At 42.8% G+C, this 25805-nt stretch overlaps 1 protein-coding gene across 1 annotated transcript; it reads right to left on the bottom strand.

The window, feature by feature from the left end:
• Positions 1-2931: 2931 nt before the first annotated feature.
• Positions 2932-24666, bottom strand: LOC118402046 (PDZ and LIM domain protein 1-like). Its single transcript, XM_035799900.1, has 7 exons — positions 24201-24666; positions 21511-21662; positions 17183-17267; positions 16144-16331; positions 15419-15555; positions 12968-13082; positions 2932-3940 (listed from the first exon to the last, which is right to left on the bottom strand). Exons 1-7 carry the CDS (start codon positions 24291-24293, stop codon positions 3754-3756), a joined length of 957 nt encoding a protein of 318 aa, XP_035655793.1. The 5' UTR covers positions 24294-24666; the 3' UTR covers positions 2932-3753.
• Positions 24667-25805: the final 1139 nt, after the last annotated feature.

Raw genomic sequence — 25805 nt, 5'->3', positions numbered from 1 at the left:
GAATTGTGATACAGGGAATTATAAGTTAAATAATCTGTCTGTAAACAATTGTTGGAAAAATTACTTGTGTCATGCACAAAGTAGATGTCCTAAACGACTTGCCAAAACTACAGTTTGTTAACAAGACATTTTTGGAGTGGTTAAAAAACTAGTTTTAATGACTCCAACCTAAGTGTATGTAAACTTCCGACTTCAACTGTATGTGTGCTACGGAGTGAAGCTACACAAAAGAGACTATTGACAAAGTAATCTGACCTTGGCAAAAGCCATTGAAGTCAGTGTGTCCATGGCACTAGCTACTAAAGAGGCTCAGCAGTTGAGTTCATCAGGAAAAGTGCACAGATTTGCAACTGAAAATCAGAGACAGGGAAATCAAGGCATATGCTTCTGCTATGGCAAAGCAGGACATCAGGGTAAGCTGGTGTAAGGACATGGATAGCTTTCACTTCGAGGAAATTGAACAAAGCAGAAAGTAAATACACACGAATAGAACGAGAAGCCCCAGGCATACTTTTTGGAGTACGTAAGTTTCACAAGTATCTGTATGGGAGGAAGTTCACCCTTCTTACAGATCACCTTCTGCTGACAAGGATCTTTGGACCGTGTACTGGGATTCCGTCACTTTCTGCAAACAGAATGCAAAGGTGAGCTTTGTTGTTGTCAGCACACACCTACGACATCAAGTACTCAAGTCAGAACTGCACTGCAAGGCAGATGGAGTTACCACCACCTGTGGTCAAACCAGAGTCACTCCAAATAGAAAACGCACCAGTCACTTCAACACAAGTGCGGAGAAACACCGGAAATGACCCAGTGTTATGTGAAGAGATGGACATCATCATCAAAGGTAGAGCAGAGCCGCATGGGATGCTCTGGAACTGAAACCTTACCTTTCAAGTATAACTGAGCTGTCAGTACAGTCCAGTTGTCTGCTGTGGGGGAGGAGAGTAATCATTCCGCCTGTTCCTCGTGTCAGAAGATTCGCAACGTACCTCAACGTCCCTTTATCTGTGAGATTGGCCGGAGGAGGCATGGTAACTCATACACGTCAACTTCGCAGGTCCATTTGAAGAAAGAATATTTCTCGTGGTCATGAATGCTCATAACCAGTGGCCTGAGGTTGCCAAGCATGGGGAAGTGTTTAGTCGATTCCGATCGCCACTTCACCTTTTTTTTAAACTACACCGTATTCAAAAGATTAGTCAGCTGGCTCTATGGCTGGTTCTGGAGATACATAGAGGACTCATCTTTGTATCTGTACCATGGGCAGCGCCATTAAGGCTATCTCCATTTTAAAGTAGTCCATTGCTTTTTCTTTTTTGGCTGATTGCTCCCAACTCATAGGAACCCCCACCCAGTTGGCTACTTTAAAATGGTGGAAGCCCTCAATGGCAACTTCCATGCTAAAACGGGTTATATCCATGATGAGTCCTCTATCTATCTCTATGACAACGGGCACAACTCCTATATAAAGTTGCTTTTTTAAAGTTTCCGAAACGCCACGTGAGATCACTTACAAGTGAGCTCCAAAAGTATTGGGACAATTACATTTTTTGTTGTTGTTTTGGCTTTGTACTCCAGCACTTTGGATTTTAAATTATACAATGACTGAGGTTAAAGTTCAGACGGTCAGCTTTCATTTGAGGGTGTTTTCCATCCATTTCGGGTGAACTATCGGGTAAACTGTTTAGAAATTATAGCATTTTTTGTACATAGATCCATCTCCCCCATTTTATTGGACCAAATTTGCATGTGTATTAGAGTAGCAAAAAGTTAAGTATTTGGTCCCATATTCATAGCACACAATGACTATATCAAGCTTTTGACACTACAAATTTGTTGGTTGCATTTGCTGTTTGTTTTGGTTGTGTTTCAGATTCTTTTGTGCCCAAAGGAATGACTGGTAAATAATGTATTGTGTAATTCTGGAGTCACTTTTATTGTAAATAAGAATAAAATGTTTCTAAACACTTCTACATTAATGTGGATACCTCCATGATTACAGACAATCCTGAATGAATCGTGAATAATGAGTGAGAAAATTAGAAATATCACACACCCCAAAAAATGCTAACCTCTACTGTTATTGTAGTGGTGAGAGGTTACCATGTCTTGGGGGTATGATATTTGTGCATTAATAAACAATACCATGCTGAGGGGTGATAACATTCAAATAAAATCCAGCCCTGAAATGAAATCTGGGTTGAAAATTTATACATTCTTTAAAAATTACATGTCATATCATAGGAAGACACACCACATTCACACAGATTTGCATGAAGTGGGCAGTTCAGATTTAACTTCAAGTCCAAATATATCATACTTTAACTAAAACAATGACTCTACTTAAAATCGTTGTGCAACATCATGGGTAAGCTCTGGCCATCGTCTTTCAGCTCTAACAAGTGGAGATCTACTGGTGTGGGTGTTGAAGTAGGATGGCATATGTGGTGTATTGAGGTTATGCCGCAGAGCATCATGGGGGTTGTAGGTGTTGAGATGAGCGCGTTCAGATAAATGGTTGAACTAATTCCTGTATCCCATCCATCATTATTGTTTGTTATAAAACCCACGAGACAAAAGGCACAAACCTGTTGTGACTATCACCATGCTTACATGATAGAATGAATGTCCTGTAACCTGATGTTATAAGTGACTTAACCAAGTGGCCAATCTGTTACTGTTATCAATGCAATGTGTGTTTTCATAATAAAAGTCATCAAGTTTTAGGAAATGTAATAAAAACAGAAACAAGTAGTTCTAAATGTAGCTTTTTTGGGGGGGGGCTTTACAAATAAATTGTCCCCAAAATATTGTTGAAATTAAAGATGAGCAGTGTACATATATCAAATAAGCTAATATTTTACCAATAATGAAAAGTTAGCTCTAAAAACCCAACGTTTAAGCACACTTGATGAACTAAACAAATGGTCACGTATTGAGAAAATATATTTATTCAGTCATAATAAACATTACATTGATAGGTGCAAAGTAATTTGGAAGACCAATGCAGCATTTTCGCTATGAAAAGATGGTGCTCAAAACATTAACAGTTTTGTTTATGATTCAGAAAATCCACCCAGAAGCAGAGCTACCAGAAGCCTGGATCAAACCACTATGAATGAGTTAAATCCAAGAACAGTCAGTAGCTACTGTATGTTCCTTGAAATATCCTTGGTCACAGCCTGTATTAACCCACTGATTAAAATGCAAATGTTTTGGATTCCTTGAATTCATACTAAACAACGTATGCCACACCAATTCATATTTTTGGTTCCTAAATGTATAACATGTGCAAATTATTATTTAACGAATAGCAAACGTCGTTAACATTGCATGGCTGGAAGTAACAGTGTCCAGGCATAATAAAAAAAAAAGTATTTTACAATATAGCATTTTACAGTCTCGGTGGTTTGAGCCATGAATGCTGATTGGCTGACAGCCGTGGTATATCAGACCGTATACCATGGATATGACAAAATATTTATTTTTACTGCTCTAATTACCTTGGTAACCCGTTTATAATAGCAATAAGGCACGAGGGTATGTGGTATATGTCCAATATGGCCGCGTTGCGTCGTGCCCAAAACCAGCTCTTAGCCATGGTATATTGGCAATATACCACACCCCCTCGTGCCTTAATGCTTAAATGCACCATCTTTAAAATGCTGGAATGTCTTGGGATGGTTTTCATGGCATCTTGGAGACACTAATAGGTCATGTGCAGTTTTAGGCAGTGTTCAATGAGCAGCTCTACTTGGGAAAGACAGTGACCACATCATAGCCTTCGGGTGGAGTCACTCGCTCACGTGCGTGTTTCTCACAGTAGATCTGGTCCTCCACGAAAAAATGTCCCTTCTGTTTCAGGTTGAGGTCGCAATCTGAGCAGGTGTAGCACTCGGGGTGACGGAACTTGTCCCGTAACTTGACTACCATCCCCCTGTGTATGGGAAAGAAGAGATCACATACTAAATGGTTAGGTTTAAAAAAATTAAAAAAATCCTGAAAACTTATGAAAATCCTCTTCATAATGGATTATTTACGCAGTTATAATGCTTCATGAGCATGCACTATAAAAGTATGACGTAGACGCTCCTAAATATCTAACTTTCATAAAGCATTATGAGAAGGCAGCATAATACCCCATGTAACAAGTCTTATAATTAAGCAATAAGGCACGAGAGGGTGTGGTATATGGCCAATATACCACAGCTAAGGACAGTTCTTAGGCAAGACGCAACACGGAGTGCTAGGATACAGCCCTTAGTTGTGGTATATTGGCCATATAGCACGACCCCCGAGGTGCCTTATTGCTATCATAAACTGGTTACCAAGGTAATTAGAGCAGTAAAAAGCAGTGTCATACCCGTGGTATACGGTCTGATATACCACAGCTGTCAGCCAATTAGTTAATGCAGTTAATGCCCATGCAAGTCATTAGCATAGCTAATAAGGAGGTATACATTCTGAAGAGGGTATGAAGTGTAACAGGCTGACTACACCGCTCGCGTCGCAAAATACATTTCGAAATCTATATTAAATTATTGCACCCACACTGCTAGTGCGCGCCAACGAGCGTCTGCGTTGTCAAGGGCTAAAATAGAAGTCAGTTCTGTTCATGACGCAGAACACGCTGCAAGTCCTGCCTCTCCCATCTCCTCATTGGTTTATAGAAGCAGGTGCTCACGTGCCATCTCATCATCTCGCCCAACATGACTACATGTTATTTAATAAGTTATCTGTAATCTTGGTCCAAACATTTCAAACAACTTTGCTAATACAACTGTAGGTATTTTAAAATGTAAATAAAAATCGATAGAATTTAAGATGGAATAAACCGTGTTCAATAGCGGATAAAATGAAAGTGGAGTGAGTGCTTGGTCAAACGTGCCCCAAACACAACAGTGCACTAGACTCGACAGTCATTCTGAACAGCCCTACTTCTTCATTACTCAAAAGAAAAACATCAACCAATTTCTAAAGACTGTTGACATCTAGTGGAAGCCCTAGGACCTGCAACCAGATTCCTCAGAAATCTAGATTCCCATAGAAAACAAATTGAAAACACAGTCACCTCAAAATAAAAAAGATTCCTGGATGGTTTGTCCTCAGGGTTTCGTCTGCCAAATAAGTTCTGTTATACTCAGACATCATTTTACAGTTTTAGAACCTTAGTGTTTTATATCCACATCTACTAATTATATGCATATCCTAGCTTCTGGGCCTGAGTAGCAGGCAGTTTACTTTGGGCACGCTTTTCAACTGGATGTGAAAATACCACCCCCTATCCCAAACAGGCTAGCTAGCTAAATTGACTACATGTTTAATGCTTTTCAACCTGTCCCCAAATTAAAGTAATTGGTTCAGAGTTGGTTTTGATATGTTAACCTGCATGTCATGATCGCTTTTGGTGTGGGAGGACAAAATACATTTATGCACGACGCGCACAGCCGGTTTGGGTTCGGTGTTATATCTAAATGTAAGACACACAAATGGTCTAAAAGACATTGACATGTTCATAGAAGCATGTCCTTTTTTTACCTCAAAATAGTAAGGCAAATTGAAACAGGGATGCAGTTTTTCCCTACCACAGTGACTAACACCATTCCACCTTCTTGGATCATGATGGACAAAACACCTAATCTTGTCACCGAATCCACCTTGAAGGTCACACAGAAGGCATGTCCTAGCACCATTTAAGCGTCTCTTAAATGAACACTTCATAACCAAGAGTTAACAACCCCTCAAGTACACAGCTGTTGGCAGCATGCTCACAGCATGGCTCTATATCAGCCAATTGAATTGACATATGACAAAACACTCCTGAAGGGACATTCTAGAAGAAACCACAAGGAGGAGACAATTACCAGTAGGGAAAAAATAAAACGATAAGACTAAGATATTTCATTTTAGGGGGCTGTCATATGTTTCAACCAGTCAAATCACATTCGTATGTATTCCTCAGAGATCCTAGAACGTAACCAGACCTCACTATATCATTATGGGTGTAGTATATCCTATAAATCTGACAAATTTGGTCAGAGAGCATAGCCTTCATGGCACGCCGATGACGCGGGCGGTCTTCACTTGATTGACTAAGTTTGTCAAATAAGCACCAATCGGGGTCAAACAAAGCTAGCTAGTTAGTCAATGAGCTGGGCCTTATGGGAGTAAACCCTGTACCTGTTGCAAAATGTAGCTGCTAACCTTGTACAACAGCAAGCCTTTTCCTTTTAGACAAAAATTAGTTATAAAAACGTTGTTTGGCAAATGTTGAACTTATAATATGGCTACTAATACTGAAAAGTCCAAGTATACAGATTTGACGATATTCTTGCAGAAAAACGTAATATGGATGCAAATGTCTCCTTCATGATTTGCCCAAATATACCTGGGTGACTTCACACTAAATGTCATGTAGTTCGCTCATACTTCAAGTTATCCGTCTGAAACTTTGCACATACAATGCTGCCATCTTGTGGACACAAGCAGAATTACAACCAGAGTGATGGCTGGAAGTGGGACAGTTCTGTTGCATTTCAAAGATGGTGTATTTTTGTATTTTTTTCTTTGTATTTTCTTCTACCAGATCTACTGTGTTATATTATCCTACATTCTACTTCCGGCGCCGACAGAGATGGCCTCCTCGCTTCGCGTTCCTAGGAAACTATGCAGTATTGTTTTTTTACGTGTTATTTCTTACATTGGTACCCCAGGTAATCTTAGGTTTCATTATACATACAGTCGGGAAGAACTACTTGAATATAAGAGCAATGTCAACTCACCATCAGTACAACCAGGAATATGACTTTCGCGAAGCGGATCCTGTGTTCTGCCTTCCACCCAGGACAACGGAATGGATCCCAGCCTGCGACCAAAAACAACGACGTCGTAAAAGAGGCAAACGAAGCGGTCTTCTGGTCAGGCTCCGGAGACGGGCACATCGCGCACCACTCCCTAGCATACTACTCACCAATGTCCAGTCTCTTGACAACAAGGTTGATGAAATCCGAGCAAGGGTATCATTTCAGAGTGACATCAGAGACTGTAACGTTCTTTGCTTCACGGAAACATGGCTCACTCAAGAGACGCTAACGGAATCGGTGCAGCCAGCTGGTTTCTTCACGCATTGCAACGACAGAAACAAACATCTTTCTGGTAAGAAGAGGGGCGGGGGCGTATGCCTTATAATTAACGAGGAGTGGTGTGATCACAACAACATACAGGAAGTCAAGTCCTTCTGTTCACCTAACTTAGAATTCCTCACAATGTCGACCACATTATCTACTAAGGGAATTCTCTTCGATTATAATAACAGCCGTATATATTCCCCCCCAAGCAGACACATCGATGGCCCTGAACAAACTTTATTTGACTCTTTGCAAACTGGAAACCACATATCCTGAGGCTGCATTCATTGTAGCTGGGGATTTTAACAAGGCTAATCTGAAAACAAGACTCCCTAAATTGTATCAGCATATCGATTGAGCAACCAGGGCTGGTAAAACCTTGGATCATTGCTATTCTAACTTTCGCGACGCATATAAGGCCCTCACCCGCCCTCCTTTCGGAAAAGCTGACCACGACTCCATTTTGTTGCTCCCTGCCTACAGACAGAAACTAAAACAAGAAGCTCCCGCGCTCAGGTATGTTCAACACTGGTCCGACCAATCTGATTCTACGCTTCAAGACTGCTTCGATCACGTGGACTGGGATATGTTCCACATTGCTTCCAACAACAACATTGACAAAGACGCTGATTCGGTGAGCGAGTTCATTAGAAAGTGCATTGACAATGTCGTTCCCATAGCAACGATTAAAACATTCCCAAACCAGACACCGTGGATTGATGGTAGCATTCACGTGAAAATGAAAGCGCAAACCACTGCTTTTAATCAGGGCAAGGTGACCGGAAACATGACCGAATACAAACAGTGTAGCTATTCCCTCCGCAAGGCAATCAAACAAGCTAAGCATCAGTATAGAGACAAAGCAGTCACAATTCAATGGCTCAGACACAAGAGGTACGTGGCAGGGTCTTTACAATCAATCACGGATTACAAAAAGAATTCCAGCCCCGTCACGAACCAGGATGTCTTGCTCCAAGACTGACTAAATCACTTTTTTGCCCGCTTTGAGGACAATACATTGCCACTGACACGGCCCGCAACAAATACCTGCGGACTCTCCTTCACTGCAGCCGACGTGAATAAAACTTTTAAACGTGTAAACCCTCGCAAGGCTACAGGCCCAGACTGCATCCCCAGCCTCGTCCTCAGAGCATGTGCAGACCAGCTGGCTGGTGTGTATACGGACATATTCAATCAATCCTTATCCCAGTCTGCTGTTCCCACATGCTTCAAGAGGGCCACCATTGTCCCTGTTCCCAAGAAAGCTAAGGTAACTGAGCTAAACAACTACCACCCCGTAGCACTCACTTCAGTCATCATGAAGTGCTTTGAGAGACTAGTCATATCACCTCCACCCTACCTGACACCCTAGACCCACTCCAATTTGCCTCCCGCCCAGATAGGTCCACAGACGACGCTCTCCTGTACTCCCTGTTTACCCACGACTGCGTGGCCATGCACGCCTCCAACTCAATCATCAAGTTTGTGGACGACACTATAGTGGTAGGCTTGATTACCAACAACGACGAGACGGCCTACAGGGAGGAGGTGAGGGCCCCCGGAGTGTGGTGTCAGGAAAATAACCTCACACTCAACGTCAACAAAACAAAGGAGATGATTGTGGACTTCAGGAAACAGCAGCCCCCTATCCACATCGATGGGACAGTAGTGGAGAGGGTAGTAAGTTTTAAGTTCCTCGGCGTACACATCACGGACAAACTGAATTGCTCCACCCACACAGACAGCGTCGTGAAGAAGGCACAGCAGCGCCTCTTCAACCTCAGGAGGCTGAAGAAATTTGGCTTGTCACCAAAAGCACTCACAAACTTCTACAGATGCACAATCGAGAGCATCCTGTCGGGCTGTATCACCGCCTGGTACGGCAACTGCTCCGCCCACAACCGTGAGGCTCTCCAGAGGGTAGTGAGGTCTGCACAACGCATCACCGGGGGCAAACTACCTGCCCTCTAGCACCCGCTGTCACAGGAAGGCCATAAAGATCATCAAGGACAACAACCACCCGAGCCACTGCCTGTTCACCCCGCTATCATCCAGAAGGCGAGGTCAATACAGGTGCATCAAAGCAAGGACAGAGAGACTGAAAAACAGCTTCTATCTCAAGGCCATCACTGTTAAACAGCCACCACTAACATTGAGTGGCTGCTGCCAACACACTGACTCAACTCAAGCCACTCCAATAATGGGAACTGATGGAAATTGATGTAAAATATATCACTAGCCACTTTTTTATTTTATTTTTATTTCACCTTTATTTAACCAGGTAGGCTAGTTGAGAACAAGTTCTCATTTGCAACTGCGACCTGGCCAATATAAAGCATAGCAGTGTGAACAGACAACAGAGTTACACATGGAGTAAACAATTAACAAGTCAATAACACAGTAGAAAAAAATGGGAGTCTATATACAATGTGTGCAAAAGGCATGAGGAGGTAGGCGAATAATTACAATATTGCAGATTAACACTGGAGTGATAAATGATCATGTACAGGTAGAGATATTGGTGTGCAAAAGAGCAGAAAAGTAAATAAAAACTGTGGGGATGAGGTAGGTGAAAATGGGTGGTCTATTTACCAATAGGTTATGTACAGCTGCAGCGATCGGTTAGCTGCTCAGATAGCTGATGTTTGAAGTTGGTGAGGGAGATAAAAGTCTCCAACTTCAGCGATTTTTGCAATTCGTTCCAGTCACAGGCAGCAGAATACTGGAACGAAAGGCGGCCGAATGAGGTGTTGGCTTTAGGGATGATCAGTGAGATACACCTGCTGGAGCGCGTGCTACGGATGGGTGTTGCCATCGTGACCAGTGAACTGAGATAAGGCGGAGCTTTACCTAGCATGGCCTTGTAGATGACCTGGAGCCAGTGGGTCTGGCGACGAATATGTAGCGAGGGCCAGCCGACTAGAGCATACAAGTCACAGTGGTGGGTAGTATAAGGTACTTTAGTGACAAAACGGATGGCACTGTGATAAACTGCATCCAGTTTGCTGAGTAGAGTGTTGGAAGCGATTTTGTAGATGACATCGCCGAAGTCGAGGATCGGTAGGATAGTCAGTTTTACTAGGGTAAGCTTGGCAGCGTGAGTGAAGGAGGCTTTGTTGCGGAATAGAAAGCAGACTCTTGATTTGATTTTCGATTGGAGATGTTTGATATGGGTCTGGAAGGAGAGTTTGCAGTCTAGCCAGACACCTAGGTACTTATAGGTGTCCACATATTCAAGGTCGGAACCATCCAGTGTGGTGATGCTAGTCGGGCATGCGGGTGCAGGCAGCGATCGGTTGAAAAGCATGCATTTGGTTTTACTAGCGTTTAAGAGCAGTTGGAGGCCACGGAAGGAGTGCTGTATGGCATTGAAGCTCGTTTGGAGGTTAGATAGCACAGTGTCCAATGACGGGCCGAAAGTATATAGAATGGTGTCGTCTGCGTAGAGGTGGATCAGGGAATCGCCCGCAGCAAGAGCAACATCATTGATATATACAGAGAAAAGAGTCGGCCCGAGAATTGAACCCTGTGGCACCCCCATAGAGACTGCCAGAGGACCGGACAGCATGCCCTCCGATTTGACACACTGAACTCTGTCTGCAAAGTAATTGGTGAACCAGGCAAGGCAGTCATCCGAAAAACTGAGGCTACTGAGTCTGCCGATAAGAATCTGGTGATTGACAGAGTCGAAAGCCTTGGCAAGGTCGATGAAGACGGCTGCACAGTACTGTCTTTTATCGATGGCGGTTATGATGTCGTTTAGTACCTTGAGTGTGGCTGAGGTGCACCCGTGACCGGCTCGGAAACCAGATTGCATAGCGGAGAAGGTACGGAGAAGGTACTTTACACAATGCTACTTAATATAATGTTTACAAACCCTACATTACTCATCTCATATGTATATACTGTACTCGATACCATCTACTGCATCTTCCCTACGCCGTTCTGTACCATCACTCATTCATATATCTTTATGTACATATTCTTTATCCCCTTTACACTTGTGTGTATAAGGTAGTAGTTTTGGAATTGTTAGGTTAGATTACTCGTTGGTTATTACTGCATTGTCGGAACTAGAAGCACAAGCATTTTGCTACACCCGCATTAACATCTGCTAACCATGTGTATGTGACAAATAAATTTGATTTGATTACATTCAATTCACATTTCCACTTCAAAGTGTTTCCTTTCAAATGTCACCAAGAATATGCATATCCTTGCTTCAAGGTTTGAGCTACAGACAGTTATATTTGGGTATGTCATTTTAGGCAAAAATGGAAAAAAGGGGGGTATCCCTATTAACGGCAGGTCATGTGCAAAAAAGCCACTTCAGAGCAACAACAAAAAAATCCGATCTGAGCATTCAGATTTAGGTCGCATATGAAACGTTGTAATTGCATCAGGTTTAAGAACCACATATGAATGTGGAATAAATCACAATGCAAAAGATCAGATTCCATGTGGTTTTTGCTGTTTACACGTTTTGGGGAAGGAAAAAAAAATCAAATCTGCCAATAAATCGGAATTTGCTGCCTGTGTAAACGCAGCCTACGCGACAGGGAGCTCTATTTTAACAAACCTAACACAATGGTAAATCTAATCACTGTCGGTCGGTCTAAGTACTGGTGGTAGCGATATAGGTTCGGGGGTGTGTAAGAAATATTTTAGCTATTTTCACAGCCGGTATTGGAAGCGCAATAGCTGGCTAGCTGGCGCTAGAGTGAAAGTGCTGGGTTTTGATGAATAAACAAGTTGTAGATGTGACAAGGGCTTGGCCACTCACTGGCCTATCAAGGCACTGCATGGCTTAATACTGCATGTGTTCATCTCAAGTTCGGTAGGTTATTGACAGTCTTTGCACGGTCATCAACTCCAATTCTGCTGGGGGCATGGAATAGTCTTGTCCTAGTCCACTGCGGATGATACTACAGTTTAATAAATAGCATAGGCTACATTAACGAGTGATCGCAACAGTAATAAAACAATTTGAAAAATCATCCAGTGTTTGCTTGGTGTTGACAGTCAACATTGAAATTGGCTTGAACTAGCCTTCATTAAAGTAGGGTAAGTGTAGCCTACCACCCTTACCTACAGGAAAATAACAAATGGATCTAAATTCGAGAGTCACCGAAGATGTCCACTCACTGTTTTGTTTCTGCCAAACTTGAGCTTTTATTAAAAGCTTTGATGATTAAGATTTATTTCAAAGGGGTCTCACAAGCCAAACCCATTATCAACCGTCTTGGCGAATGCATTGGGCAACAGCCCTTCTTGAGAAGAGAGGAGGCTTTGATTGTTTTTTAATCCAATGAAATGGGGACTAAACAAGTCATGTTTCTAAATACGAGGTTTACGGGCACTAAATCTCTCGTTCCATGTGCATTATGCATCACTGCTGGATAGGCCGTGCTTCCGCTGTCAACATCCATGCAATAACTAACTGCGTTACCGCTAAGATCAGCTTTCAGTTGGTCTGAAATATCCCACCAGTGCATACTGAAATTGGCACTTTGGGGCATGTTTTTAAGGACACACCTCAGATATGCCCACCACAGCGCAAGCAAGTATGTAACAGGTAAATTACCAATCCTGGCGCTAGCGTTTGAAACTAGAAGAGCGCCGGCTTTAACAGGACGAAATTGCAAAGGTGCCTGCGTTTGACAATTATGCGGGCTTCACGCCAGCCGAAAGTAGAGCCCAGGTCCTGTGTTCAACAAGCATCTTAGAGTAGGAGTGCTGATCTTTGAACTCCTCGTCAAATCACTGTGAGCAAAATGAAAAGTTTACAACATTATCATGAGATCACGATTGTTTGACTAATCATACGTTATACTTACGCAATCCCTGATCCACATTTGTCACAGATTGGTAACTTGTCTGCATGTCTCACTGTTGAACCAATTTTTGTGGCAGGCGCTTTCACACTCTTAAAACCAGAGGTCTTATCAGGATCTGCAATCAAGAGAAGACACACGTTATCATGTTTTGTTAAGCCACAACACCGCCGTTAAATATTTGGAAAACCCTGTAAAATATGACAAAGGCTCTTTTAAGAAAGAAGATTCTCTGGTCTGATGAAACCGAGGTTGAACTCTTTGGCCTGAATACCAAGCGTCACATCTGGAGGAAACCAGGCACCGCTCATCACCTGGCCAATACTATGCCTACGGTGCAGCATGGTGGTTGCAGCATCATGCGATGGGGATGAACAGAGCAAAATAATAACAGATCCTTGAAAACCTGCTCCAAAGTGCTCAGGACCTCAGATTGGGGCCAGGTTCACATTCCAACAGGACAACAACCCTACGCACAGAGCCAATACAATGCAGGAGTGGCTTCAGGACAAGTCTCTGAATGTCCTTGAGTGGCCCAGTCAGAGCCTGGACTTGAACGAGATCAAACATCTCTGGAAAGACCTGAAAATAGCTTTGTAGCGGCGCTCCCCATCCAACCTGACAGAGTTTGAGAGGATCTGCAGAGAAAATGGGAGATACTCTCCAAATACAGGTGTGACAAGCTTGTAGCGTCATACCCAAGAAGACTTGAGGCTGTATTCGCTGGCAAAGGTGCTTTACTGAGTAAAGGGTCTGAATACTTATGTAAATATGTAAATTCTCCTTTCCCCCTTCTGATGACCAGGTGGCGAATCGCATCTCTGCATGTCTGGCAGACATATCAGTGTGGATGATGGATCACCACCTCAAGCTGAACCTCGGCAAGACTGAGCTGCTCTTCCTCCCGGGGAAGGACTGCCCGTTCCATGATCTCGCCATCACGGTTGACAACTCCATTGTGTCCTCCTCCCAGAGCGCTAAGAACCTTGGCGTGATCCTGGACAACACCCTGTCGTTCTCAACTAACATCAAGGCGGTGGCCCGTTCCTGTAGGTTCATGCTCTACAACATCCGCAGAGTACGACCTTGCCTCACACAGGAAACGGCGCAGGTCCTAATCCAGGCACTTGTCATCTCCCGTCTGGATTACTGCAACTCGCTGTTGGCTGGGCTCCCTGCCTGTGCCATTAAACCCCTACAACTCATCCAGAACGCCGCAGCCCGTCTGGTGTTCAACCTTCCCAAGTTCTCTCACGTCACCCCGCTCCTCCGCTCTCTCCACTGGCTTCCAGTTGAAGCTCGCATCCGCTACAAGACCATGGTGCTTGCCTACGGAGCTGTGAGGTGAACGGCACCTCAGTACCTCCAGGCTCTGATCAGGCCCTACACCCAAACAAGGGCACTGCGTTCAGCCACCTCTGGCCTGCTCGCCTCCCTACCACTGAGGAAGTACAGTTCCCGCTCAGCCCAGTCAAAACTGTTCGCTGCTCTGGCTCCCCAATGGTGGAACACACTCCCTCACGACGCCTGGACAGCGGAGTCAATCACCACCTTCCGGAGACACCTGAAACCCCACCTCTTTAAGGAATACCTAGGATAGGATAAAGTAATCCTTCTCACCCCCCCCCCCTTAAAAGATTTAGATGCACTATTGTAAAGTGGCTGTTCCACTGGATGTCATAAGGTGAATGCACCAATTTGTAAGTCGCTCTGGATAAGAGCATTTGCTAAATAACTTAAATGTAAATGTAATGTAAATGTAAATATGATTTCAGTTATTTTGTTTGTCATTATGGGGTATTGTGCAATGATTGATTGGGGGGGACTATTTAAACCATTTTAGAATAAGGCTGTAACGTAATCAAATGTGGAAAAAGTCAAGGAGTCTGAATACTTTCCAAATGCACTGTATACACTATGTATATAAAACATTAAGGACACCTTAATATTCAGTTGCACCTCTCCCCTTTTCCCTCAGAACAGCCTCAATTTGTTTGGGCATCGAAAGCATTACACTGGGATGCTGGACCATGTTGACTCCAATGCATCCCACAGTTGTGTCAAGTTGGCTGGATGTCCTGTGGGTGATGGACCATGCTTGATACACACCGGAAACGGTGTGAAAAATCCACCAGCGTTGCAATTTTTTGGCGCAAACCGGTGCGCCTGGCACTTACTACCATACCTTGTTTAAAAGGCACTTAAATATTTTGTTTTGCCCCTTCACCCTCTCTGAATGGCACAAACTATCCAGTGTTTCAAGGCTTAAAAATCCTTATGTAACCTGTCTTCTCCCCTTCATCTACACTGATTGGTGGATTTAAGTGACATCAATAAGGGATCATAGCTTACAACTGGATTCACCTGGTCAGTCTGTCATGGAAAGAGCAGATGTCCTTAATGTTTTGGACACTCAGTGTAAAATATCAGCTGCATGTGTGTGTGAATAAGTACCTGACTCCAGAATATCCTGCAGCACTTTGAATGAAGCTGACTGTCGAGGAGGCTCATCAGCCTCTTGGTTTTCCTGCAGCATTTTGTAGACCTCAGAGTCTGCCACTATTGGTGGCAGAATACCGGACGGATCTGAGCTGAAAAACAAATTACAATCAATACAATGAGTCCAATGGTACACAAGCATAGTCAAATCAAGGACAAACAAATGATGGCGATGGGGCCTCACACATGGCTATGTTTCCTTGAGCAACAGCTGAAGTTCAGTTTGACTTACCGTAACACATACCGTAAGCATTTAACACGTGAGAATGCAGTACATTCTGCGACAGTAAGACACATGTCACTTGAAAAACAATACCCAGCGGGTAAAACCAATAGCTCCCTGAAATATCAGCATTGACCCTTTTCGCACTAATCTCTTTTGACTCATCACATATGTTGCCGTTACGGTTTATTATCCATCCAGTTGCCTAGTCACTTTATCCCTACCTACATATCTACCTTGTATCCCTGCACATTGACTCTGTACTGGTACCCCGTGTATATAGCCAAGTTATCTTTACTCATTGTGTATTTATTGCTGGGGTTCTTTTTTTTTTCTCTCTCTGCATTGTTGGAAAGAGCCCATCGTAAGCATTTCACTATTAGTCTACACCAATTGTTTACGAAGCATGCGACAAATACAAAAGACGTTATCATAACCAGCTGGGATAGATCCTTACACGGTGCAGGGCTCATTAGCAGCAGTGCCGATGGTTTTCACGCCATCCACAGTCGCGTTGAAGTCCTTGATATTCTCTGAGGAGTACAGACCGGCAGGGTTGTTGTACTGATTGGTTACCACCTTGGGGCCGAACCCAGCGAATGGCAGGGCGCTCCTGTTGTGGGCGGAACCTATGTGTTTCACCTCCTGCAAGTTGTAGCCAGGGATACAGAAAGTAACGCATACTGGGAAAAAAATAGTCTATTCTAAATATAACTCAACTTTCAATGCCATCGCTCACACACATGCCTTGATAAAAAATAGTATGACAGTTACTTGACTAATTTGTGGATATTAGAGGTAAAGAATAGCATTGTCAAAAGGTTATTTTGGGTAACCCCTTAATATCATAAGTGGTAAACAAGGGGCCATCACCATTACCGTACGCAGTCAGTGAAAACAAAATACCTTCAAATCTAGCTCATGCTCCATGCATATTTTCACAAAGACATAACAAAAGAAAAAACTGGCAATTTGGCACACTGGCAGTGGCTCCACACAACAAATAAATGCATCACACTGCTTATCCAATGAAATTATTTAGAGGGGCGAGTTACCCGAAAGCTTTGTAGCACACCAGTGCTTTATTTGCCATGTTTTGCTAATTCACTCACACACCGTTACTCTCACATCTCAGGGGTGTGTGGCTGGGTTGTCAATAAAGAGAGAAATAAAGTGGGCCATTACATTCTGGAAGCTCACCCCATTTAAAACAGCTTGAATGCATAAAACATTTTTTTTATGTATTCTGTGATCAAAATGCACTAGGTTTGTGACATCCCTGAAAGCTGTGAAGGACTGACAAAGCACATGCTTCCTACATTAATTCAGACTTGTCTCAATTTTCTTGCATATCAGAACTTGGCTGATAAAACTATGGTCTCCTAGGAAATAATCTGTTGAGAAGTAAACAATGACAGGGACATACTCATAAGTCAACTTAATGCCTAATTTCCTAATGCTATCTTTGAGTGAGGTAGGATGTAAGGCAGACGTACCTGCGGCTTAGATGCAAGATTCATCTTGTAAGAGTTGGTCTTTCCTTCCTCAGAAGAGAGCGGTGACCACATTTTAGATTCGGATCTAAAAAGACAGTCAAACACAGTATTCAGACTTGCAATAAACAACATTCAGACATACAACTAACAATACTCAGACTTGCAATGAATAGAGATATCCAAAATATAATAAAAATGAGTACGGAGCAGTCCTCAAACGTGTTGATGGAACAACAACCATTTCTAAAGAACTATTTTGAGAAAGCAGCACTTCACAACAGAGTTATGCCATGTTATAAAACTAAGTTTGGTCGATAGCCGTTAGTTATTCACAATAATTAACTCCAAAATGCCATGATGCCATAATTACATTTCAAGAATTAACTCCAACTCCCCCAGAAAAAAAGCATCTCGACATTATTTCCCGTGTTTCTTGCCTAGTATTTTGTTTGGTACGGGGGGGGTTAATATAACCCTCTCGCTGTGTGCCTATCCAACATGTTTCAAGTTTTATTTGCAATCTCCATGCATACGAATGTGACGAGACTGACAGCTTCTCTAATCCTGATCTCGGGATCATTATAATGGGAATGAAGGTAAGAAAAAAAAGAAACGCACATACTTTGCTATCATTTCAGCTGCTTAATGCGATTGTGTTTGCTTGATAACTAGCCAACTAAAGCTAAGGAGGAGAAGTAATGTTAGTTTAGCTATCCTCCATAAATATTTTATTGACAATCAGCTGGTTGTTTACCATTTATTAAATATTTAATTAAGTACTTGTCTGCCATCATTGAACCTCTACTAGCTAGCTACATGCCAATGTTTTGTTTAGCATTGCAATGTGGAATTCATAGAATGAACAACTGGTGGAAGGATCAAATAAAACATATGTACTCACTCAAATAATGCTAATGAAAACATGTTTTTTTATTATGTTGCCAACCATTTTATAAAAGCAATAGATGGGTTAGCTGACAAGTCACGATAGCGATGTGTGCGTTCCCATGGGGCAGATGTCAGCATGTTTTTGTGATTCTGGATGGCCAGATTGCTAGCAAAAATGCCAAGAAACTGATTTGTGGGGAATAGTCAGTGGCTCATTTCAGAACGTTTCATCTTGTTCTTTATAGCATGTCTTGTTTTGAGGTGTTTTGACTGATTTCATGTCAATGCTAATATGGCCAATTTTTTTTATTTTATTTGCTAGCTAACCAACGACTAATGATGTATTTGAGAGACAATGCTCATTGTCAATGCTCAAATGTATGTTTTCAATAAACATTGGGAGTCAACAATCTAAGCCAACCCAGTCTGATTTGCCCCATAGTAGCGCACGCATCAGATTTGTTGCTAAACAACCAACCCATCTATAAAGGCATGAGAACCTGGGAATTATCATGTGATGACTCCCTCCAGGAAGATAGCGCTAATGAAGAGGGCAGCATCGCAACTAGCATCTAGGAATCTTTGCAGTATTTTCTTTTTTTATGTACTATTTTTTACATTATTAGCTCAGGAAATGTTGTGTCATTACATACAGCCGGGAAGAACTATTGGATATTAGAGAAGCGGTAACTCACCAGAACTACCAGCATTACGACTTCCCTGGAGCAGATACTTTGTTCACTCTTCCCAGAGCAATTTCACTTATTCCGGAGGCCAACCCCCTCCCCCCCAAAAAAAGCCAGTGGAGGAGAGGCACTCGAGGTGGCCTGCTGGTTCGACTTAGGGGGCGCGCACACCACCTACCGCTTCCGAGTACATTATTCGCTAATGTTCAGTCTTTGGATAACAAAGTTGATGAGCTTAGAGCAGGAATTTCATTCCAGAGACACATCGGGGCCTGTAAGATACTTTGTTTCATGAAAACATGGCTCTCTCGGGATACTCTGTCGGAGTCAGTAAAGCCAGCAGGATTCTCTGTACATCTCGCAGACAAGAATAAATATCTCTCCGGGAAACAGAAGGGCGTGTTTCATGATTAACGACTCATGGTGCAATTCTAGGAACTCAAGTTCTATTGTTCATCCAACCTAGAACACCTCACAATCAAATGCTGACCATATTATCGCCCAAGAGAATCCTCCTCAGTCATTGCCAAAGCCGTTTTACACCCCCCCTCAAGCCGATACCACGACGGCCCTAAAAAGATCTTTACTGGACTTTATGCAAACTGGAAACCACATATCAGGAGGCTGCATTTATTGTAGCTGGGGATTTTAACTAAGCAAATTTGAGAACAAGGCTGCCAAAGTTCTATCAACAGATCGACTGTACTACTCGTGCTGCTAAGACTCTTGTAAGCACTTCCCGAATGCTTACAAGGCCTTCCCACGCCCTCCTTTCGGCAAATTTCATCACGACTTCATCTTGCTCATCCCTTCCCATTAGGCAGAAACTCAAACAGGAAGTACCCGTGCTAAGAACTATTCAACGCTGGTCGGACCTATCGGAATCCACACTTCAGGATTGTTTTGATCACGTGGACTGGGATATGTTCCGGGGTAGCTTGCGAAAATAATCTAGACGCATACACGGATACAGTGACTGAGTTAATAAGGAAGTGTATAGGAGATGTAGTACCCACTGTGACAATTAAAACCTACCTTAACCAGAAACCGTGGATAGGTGGTAGCATTCACGCCAAAACTGAAAGAGCGAAACACCGCATTTAACCATGGCAAGGTGACTGGGAATATGGCAGAATATAAACAGTGTAGTTTAGTAGGCATATTCAATCTCTCCTTATCCCAGTCTGCTGTCCCCACATGCTTCAAGACAACCACTATTGTTCCTGTCCCCAAGAAGGCAGAGGTAACTGAATTGAATGACAATCGCCCCGTAGCACTCACCACTGTCATCATGAAGTGCTTTGAGACTAGTCAAGGATCATATCACCTCTACCTTACCTGCCACCCTAGACCCACTTCAATTTGCTTACCGCCCCAATATATCCACAGACGATGCAATCGCCATCAATCTGCACACTGCCCTATCCCATCTGGACAAGAGAAATACCTATGTAAGAATGCTGTTTATTGACTATAACTCCGCATTCAACACCTTAGTACCCTCCAAGCTCATGATTAAGCTCGAGGCCCTGGATCTGAATCCCACCCTGTGTAACTGGGTCCTGGACTTCCTGACGGCCGCAACCAGGTGGTGAACGTAGGAAACATCACCTCCACTCTACTGACCCTCAACACTGGGGCCCCAACAAGGCTGCGTGCTCAGCCCCCTCCTGTACTCCCTGTTCACCCATGACTCCGTGGCCAAGCATGCTTCCAACTCAATCATCAAGTTTACAGATGACAACAGTAGTAGAGTTGATTACCAACGATGATGAGACAGCCTATAGGGATGAGGCGAGGGCTCTGGGAGTGTGGTGCCTGGAAAACAACCTCTCACTCACCAACAAAACAAAAGGAGATGATTGTGGACTTCAGGTAACAGAGGGTGCACCCCCCACCCTCCAGGACACCTACAGCACCCAATGTCACAGGCCAAAAAGATTATCAAGGACATCAACCACCCGAGCCACTGCCTGTTCACCCTGCTATCATCCAGAATGTGATGTCCGTACAGCTGCATCAAAGCTGGGAACGAGAGACTGAAAAACAGCTTCTATCACAAGGCCATCAGACTGTTAAACAGCCATCACTAGCACATTAGAGGCTGCTGCCTACAGGCATAGACTAGAAATCACTGGCCACTTTAAGGATTGGAACACTAGTCACTTTAATAATGCTTACTTATCTGGTATTACTCATCTCATATGTATATACTGTATTCCGCTCTGACATCGCTCATCCATATCTGTATCTCGTCTTAATTCATTCCTACTTAGATTTGTGTGTATTGGCTATATGTTGTGTAATTTGTTAGATTCATTACTTGTTAGATATTACTGCACTGTCGGCGCTAGAAGCCCAAGCATTTCACTACACCAGAAATAACATCTGCTAATCATGTGTATGTGACCAATAAAATGTGATTTGATTTCCTAAAGGCTGTTTCCCACTTTTGCCTTAAGAACAGCCCTTAGGAACTAGAGATCACACGATAATCCCCGGGTTCTCATGCCTTATTGCTTAAAACACATACATGAAGTTGGTACATCAATAGTTAAGCTCAGACCTAAACAAATCCAAGGTGGACCCTCCCTCCCCCTTTAACAATTTGAACCACACAAATCTGTATCCCTTACATATAACTACATCGGGTGTAAAATATTCTGTACTTTTGCTGAGTTGGACCATGACTCAGTGCTTTTTAAACCCATCTGAGTCTATGGAAAACTGCAACATGTCCATGCAACTCCCTACCTGTCAATAGAAAGGACCATTTCCTCTAAGCAGCCCTTGACCTTGTTCTGTGCCTGCAGGTGAGACATGTTCTCAGTGGGCTCTCCATCTATGGCCAGGATCTGATCCCCGATACACAGATTGGCCTGTGCAGCCCTACTGCCATGAGTGACCTGAAACATACAGTACATCATAATCATCAGCATCAACATACTTATCAATTTTGGAACGGAGTATTCTGGGATTAATCTATGACATTTCAGGAGGACAAGGATCCTTTGTCCCATGGCAGGTTGTTATGTGGTAAACATGGGTGCAGTTGTCAGAAATAATTTGTAACACGTGATAAGTATCATGGTGACTAAGAATTCTAAAGGATGTCTTTGAGAAATGTAAGAAATAGCAAGAATCTGTTTCACAAACACACCCATGGTTGGGTAGGTTAGGTTATTTTCTAAATGTAACCCGTTACTAGTTTCCTGTCCAAAATACTAATCATAAAGGTTACTTTAGTATTACCCAAACGTTTGCGTTACTTTTCCTATAAGAGGCATTTGAAGACGACAAAAATAATCCATCAAACGTGTTTGGTTTTGCCGTTTTTCATCATGAATCTTGTTCTGGAGGCAGCTCTGCAGTGGTCACTACCTGACACAGCCACAAATTCATAAAATCTGCTTTTAAACCCAACCCCACTGCTAACCCTAATGCCTAACCTTAGAATGATACAAAAAAAGCTTTTTTTATTTAGCCAATTTTGACTTTCCAACTGACCTATCTGGTGGAAATCGCCCAGTTCTGCCTCAAGAACAAGACTCATCCCAATAAACGTCAACCTTTGAGTCATCATATTGGACTGATTTGTGGCCAGACTTGCTTGCTCAGGTAGAAAAAAAAATACATTTGTGCTATTTTTTCAATACTGAATTGAATGTCATTGACAAAACAGGTGTCATAATGTATTTTTCTGCAAAATTCTTTCAGAATTCAAAAGTAATCCAATAAATAATCAAATGTTCAAAAGTATCAATAATCTGATTACAATATGTTTTGCTGGTAAATTAACAATTAAATCATACTTTTTTTGTAATCAGATTACATGTAATCAGTTACTCCCCAAACTTGAACACACCTAACCATATTGTTTGTGGTCAAAGATAAGAGTTTACATAGCTGTCATTCATTTGGTTGCATCTAAAACACTTCAAAGGGTTCATGTCGTGTCAGTGTCTCCTGTCCCCTCCTGTCTCAGCCTCCAGTATTTATGCTGCAGTAGTTTGTGTCGGGGGCTAGGGTCAGTTTGTTATATCTGGAGTACTTCTCCTGTCCTATTCGGTGTCCTGTGTGAATCTAAGTGTGCGTTCTCTAATTCTCTCCTTCTTTCTTTCTCTCTCTCGGAGGACCTGAGCCCTAGGACCATGCCCCAGGACTACCTGACATGATGACTCCTTGCTGTCCCCAGTCCACCTGACTGTGCTGCTGCTCCAGTTTCAACTGTTCTGCCTTGTTATTATTCAACCATGCTGGTCATTTATGAACATTTGAACATCTTGGCCATGTTCTGTTATAATCTCCACCCGGCACAGCCAGAAGAGGACTGGCCACCCCACATAGCCTGGTCTAGGTTTCTTCCTAGGTTTTGGCCTTTCTAGGGAGTTTTTCCTAGCCACCGTGCTTCTACACCTGCATTGCTTGCTGTTTGGGGTTTTGGCTGGGTTTCTGTACAGCACTTTGAGATATCAGCTGATGTATGAAGGGCTATATAAATACATTTGATTTGATGTCCTTTATACTTAAGCCCTCAATACACTTTGCCAGTGTTTCCTCAATATGTACTTCTGAGACAACCATATGTGCCCAGCGTTGAGAACAAATATTGACATTTTAGTAATTTATCAGACAGAGTGATTTACAGGATCAATTAGGATTTTAAGTGCCTTGCTCAATGGCACAGTGGCAGATGTGTCACCTAGTCTGCCCAGGGATTCGAACCAGCAACCTTAACTGCTAGACTACCTGTCACCCAAATATTATTTAGGTTGGGGAAGACAGAGCAGTTCAGTGCTATAAAAATCTAGGAGAAACACTGCAGTCTCAAGGGATGTGATGTCTTGCTCTTCAGTTTTTCTGTGGGTGTCAGAGTAGACAATCCATAGGTTAAGGCTGTACATTGCAATATGAATGCCAATATGCACAATAGGCTGGACAGTGAGGTAATTTCCCACAGTCAAAGTAAGAGCTACAACGCTAATATTTGTGTAAACTCTTTAAAGTTATGTTCTGTGGGTGTCACGGGGTTGCAAGTTCAAACCCCCGAGCTTACAATGTACAAATCTGTCGTTCTGCCCCTGAACAGGCAGTTAACCAACTGTTCCTAGGCCGTCATTGAAAATAAGAATGTGTTCTTTAAACTGACTTGCCTAGTTAAATAAAGGTCAAATAAATAAAATGTAGGCTATTCGTGCGCTCTAACCAGCAGACAGCACTGTTGGCTAAAACGCACTTGGCAAAACACCCACTATATGATTCAATAACAAAAACATGTGGGGAAAAAAACATCAGTAGAGTTAAATGTGATGGAAACACCTTCAAATTAGATTTTTTTTTCGGTACATGAGAATTTAACCGCAACATGTATGTATATGCGCCACCGGACAAGGTCAGATGCAGTTACATTGTAACAAAAGTGACAGATTATCTGAAACACTTACCCGCGAGATAGTCAATGGTTGTTCAAAATCTTTCCCACCAACTAGACGGAATCCCCAAGGTCCAGGACCTTGCACGACAACTTGTAGAGACATAGCCTACTTCCAAACTGTCCGAAACCGACTTATAAAATAACAATTCTGTTACAGCCTGTCAGATATGATATGTGTCATCAAAATGAACACACTTCGAGGAGGCTACTTTGTAGCTAGAAGGAAAGGGGCGGTTACTGTGGCAAAGCTGAGCGAATAGTTTTGGAAGTTTCCACGCTGATAAGTGCGGATCTCCTACATTTGTTCAAGGATGCACGATAACGTCGTCACACTATATGCAACTTTACCATTTATGGGTGAGCCATATCACAGGATGTGGGATGTGCCACTCCCATAATTTTAATTCCTGCCATTCGCTCCACTTAGTAGGCTACTGCCGACAAACTGAAACATGTCCCCGTGAGTGTAGGCCTATTCTAGACTGTTACATTGTAAGTCATCAACAATGTGAGAACATCATTATATAGTCCAGGTTACCTGCCAAATTTAAGGTGATATGTTAACTTTTTTATGAAAGCATGGAACTTGGTACACTTGCTGCTTTTTGACTTAAGTGTTACACTGGTTCACTGTTATACTAGGGATATTTGAAGATTGCGCGAACGGAGAAAATGTACTGGCATCAAACGCACGGAAACCGTAGCTGGTTCGAATAGTCATACTCGCGCTAAAAGTACTATTTGTGAAATGAATTGAGCATATAGTATGCTTATTGGTCATAGTATGAATATAGTTAGTATGCCAAAACTTCCCGGGTGGCGTACTAAATTCACCAAAATACAAAGTATTCATGCAGTAGACGCTATTTCTGTGCTTTTAGGGCCCTAAATGCAATTCTTCAGAAAATGGGCGTGACTTCATAACTTTTCAGATATGAAGAAAATGGCGGAAAATATGCAGGCGAAGTCCGACGACAGGATACACATTCATTGCTTTGGCAGGTAGGGATATCCTTGCCTCATCCGGCACCAGCAACTCCTGTGGCGGGCCGGGAGCAGTGCACGCCAACCAGGTCGCCAGGTGCACGGTGTTTCCTCCAACACATTGGTGCAGCTGGCTTCCGGATTGGATGCGCCCTGTGCTAAGAAGCAGTGCAGCTTGGTTGGGTTATGTTTCGGAGGACCTTTGACCTTCGTCTCTCCTGAGCCTGGACGGGAGTTGTAGCAATGAGACAAGAGTAACTAGTAACAATTGGATACCACGAAAAAGGGGGTAAAATTCAACAACAAAAAAAAACATCTTTGTCCCCATGTGCAGTTGCAAACTGTAGACTGGCTTTTTTATGCCGGTTTTGGAGCAGTGGCTTCTTCCTTGCTGAGCGACCTTTCAGGCTATGTCGATATAGGACTTGTTTTACTGTGGATATAGATACTTTTGTACCTGTTTCCTCCATTATCTTCACATGGTCCTTTGATTTGCACTTTTCGTACCAAAGTACATTCCTCTCTAGGAGACAGAACGTGTCTCCTTCCTGAGCTGATTGACGGCTGCATGGTGTTTATACTTGCGTACTACTGTTTGTACAAATGAACGTGGTACCTTCAGGCATTTGTA

This window comes from Oncorhynchus keta, chromosome 2, assembly GCF_023373465.1.
Source record: "Oncorhynchus keta strain PuntledgeMale-10-30-2019 chromosome 2, Oket_V2, whole genome shotgun sequence".
NCBI classification, from domain to species: Eukaryota; Metazoa; Chordata; class Actinopteri; order Salmoniformes; family Salmonidae; genus Oncorhynchus; species Oncorhynchus keta.
The sequence above is the reverse complement of the archived record's forward strand: the minus strand, read 5'-3'. Positions and strand labels throughout refer to the sequence as shown.

Excerpts from the sequence above, each read along its gene's own strand:
- LOC118402046 (XM_035799900.1), bottom strand. The coding sequence starts at position 24,293 with ATGTCTCTACAAGTTGTCGTGCAAGGTCCTGGACCTTGGGGATTCCGT. Across the intron at positions 21,663-24,200 it reads AACCATTGACTATCTCGCGG|GTCACTCATGGCAGTAGGGC; the intron begins GTAAGTGTTTCA and ends TGTATGTTTCAG. Across the intron at positions 17,268-21,510 it reads ATGGTCCTTTCTATTGACAG|ATCCGAATCTAAAATGTGGT; the intron begins GTAGGGAGTTGC and ends CTGTCTTTTTAG.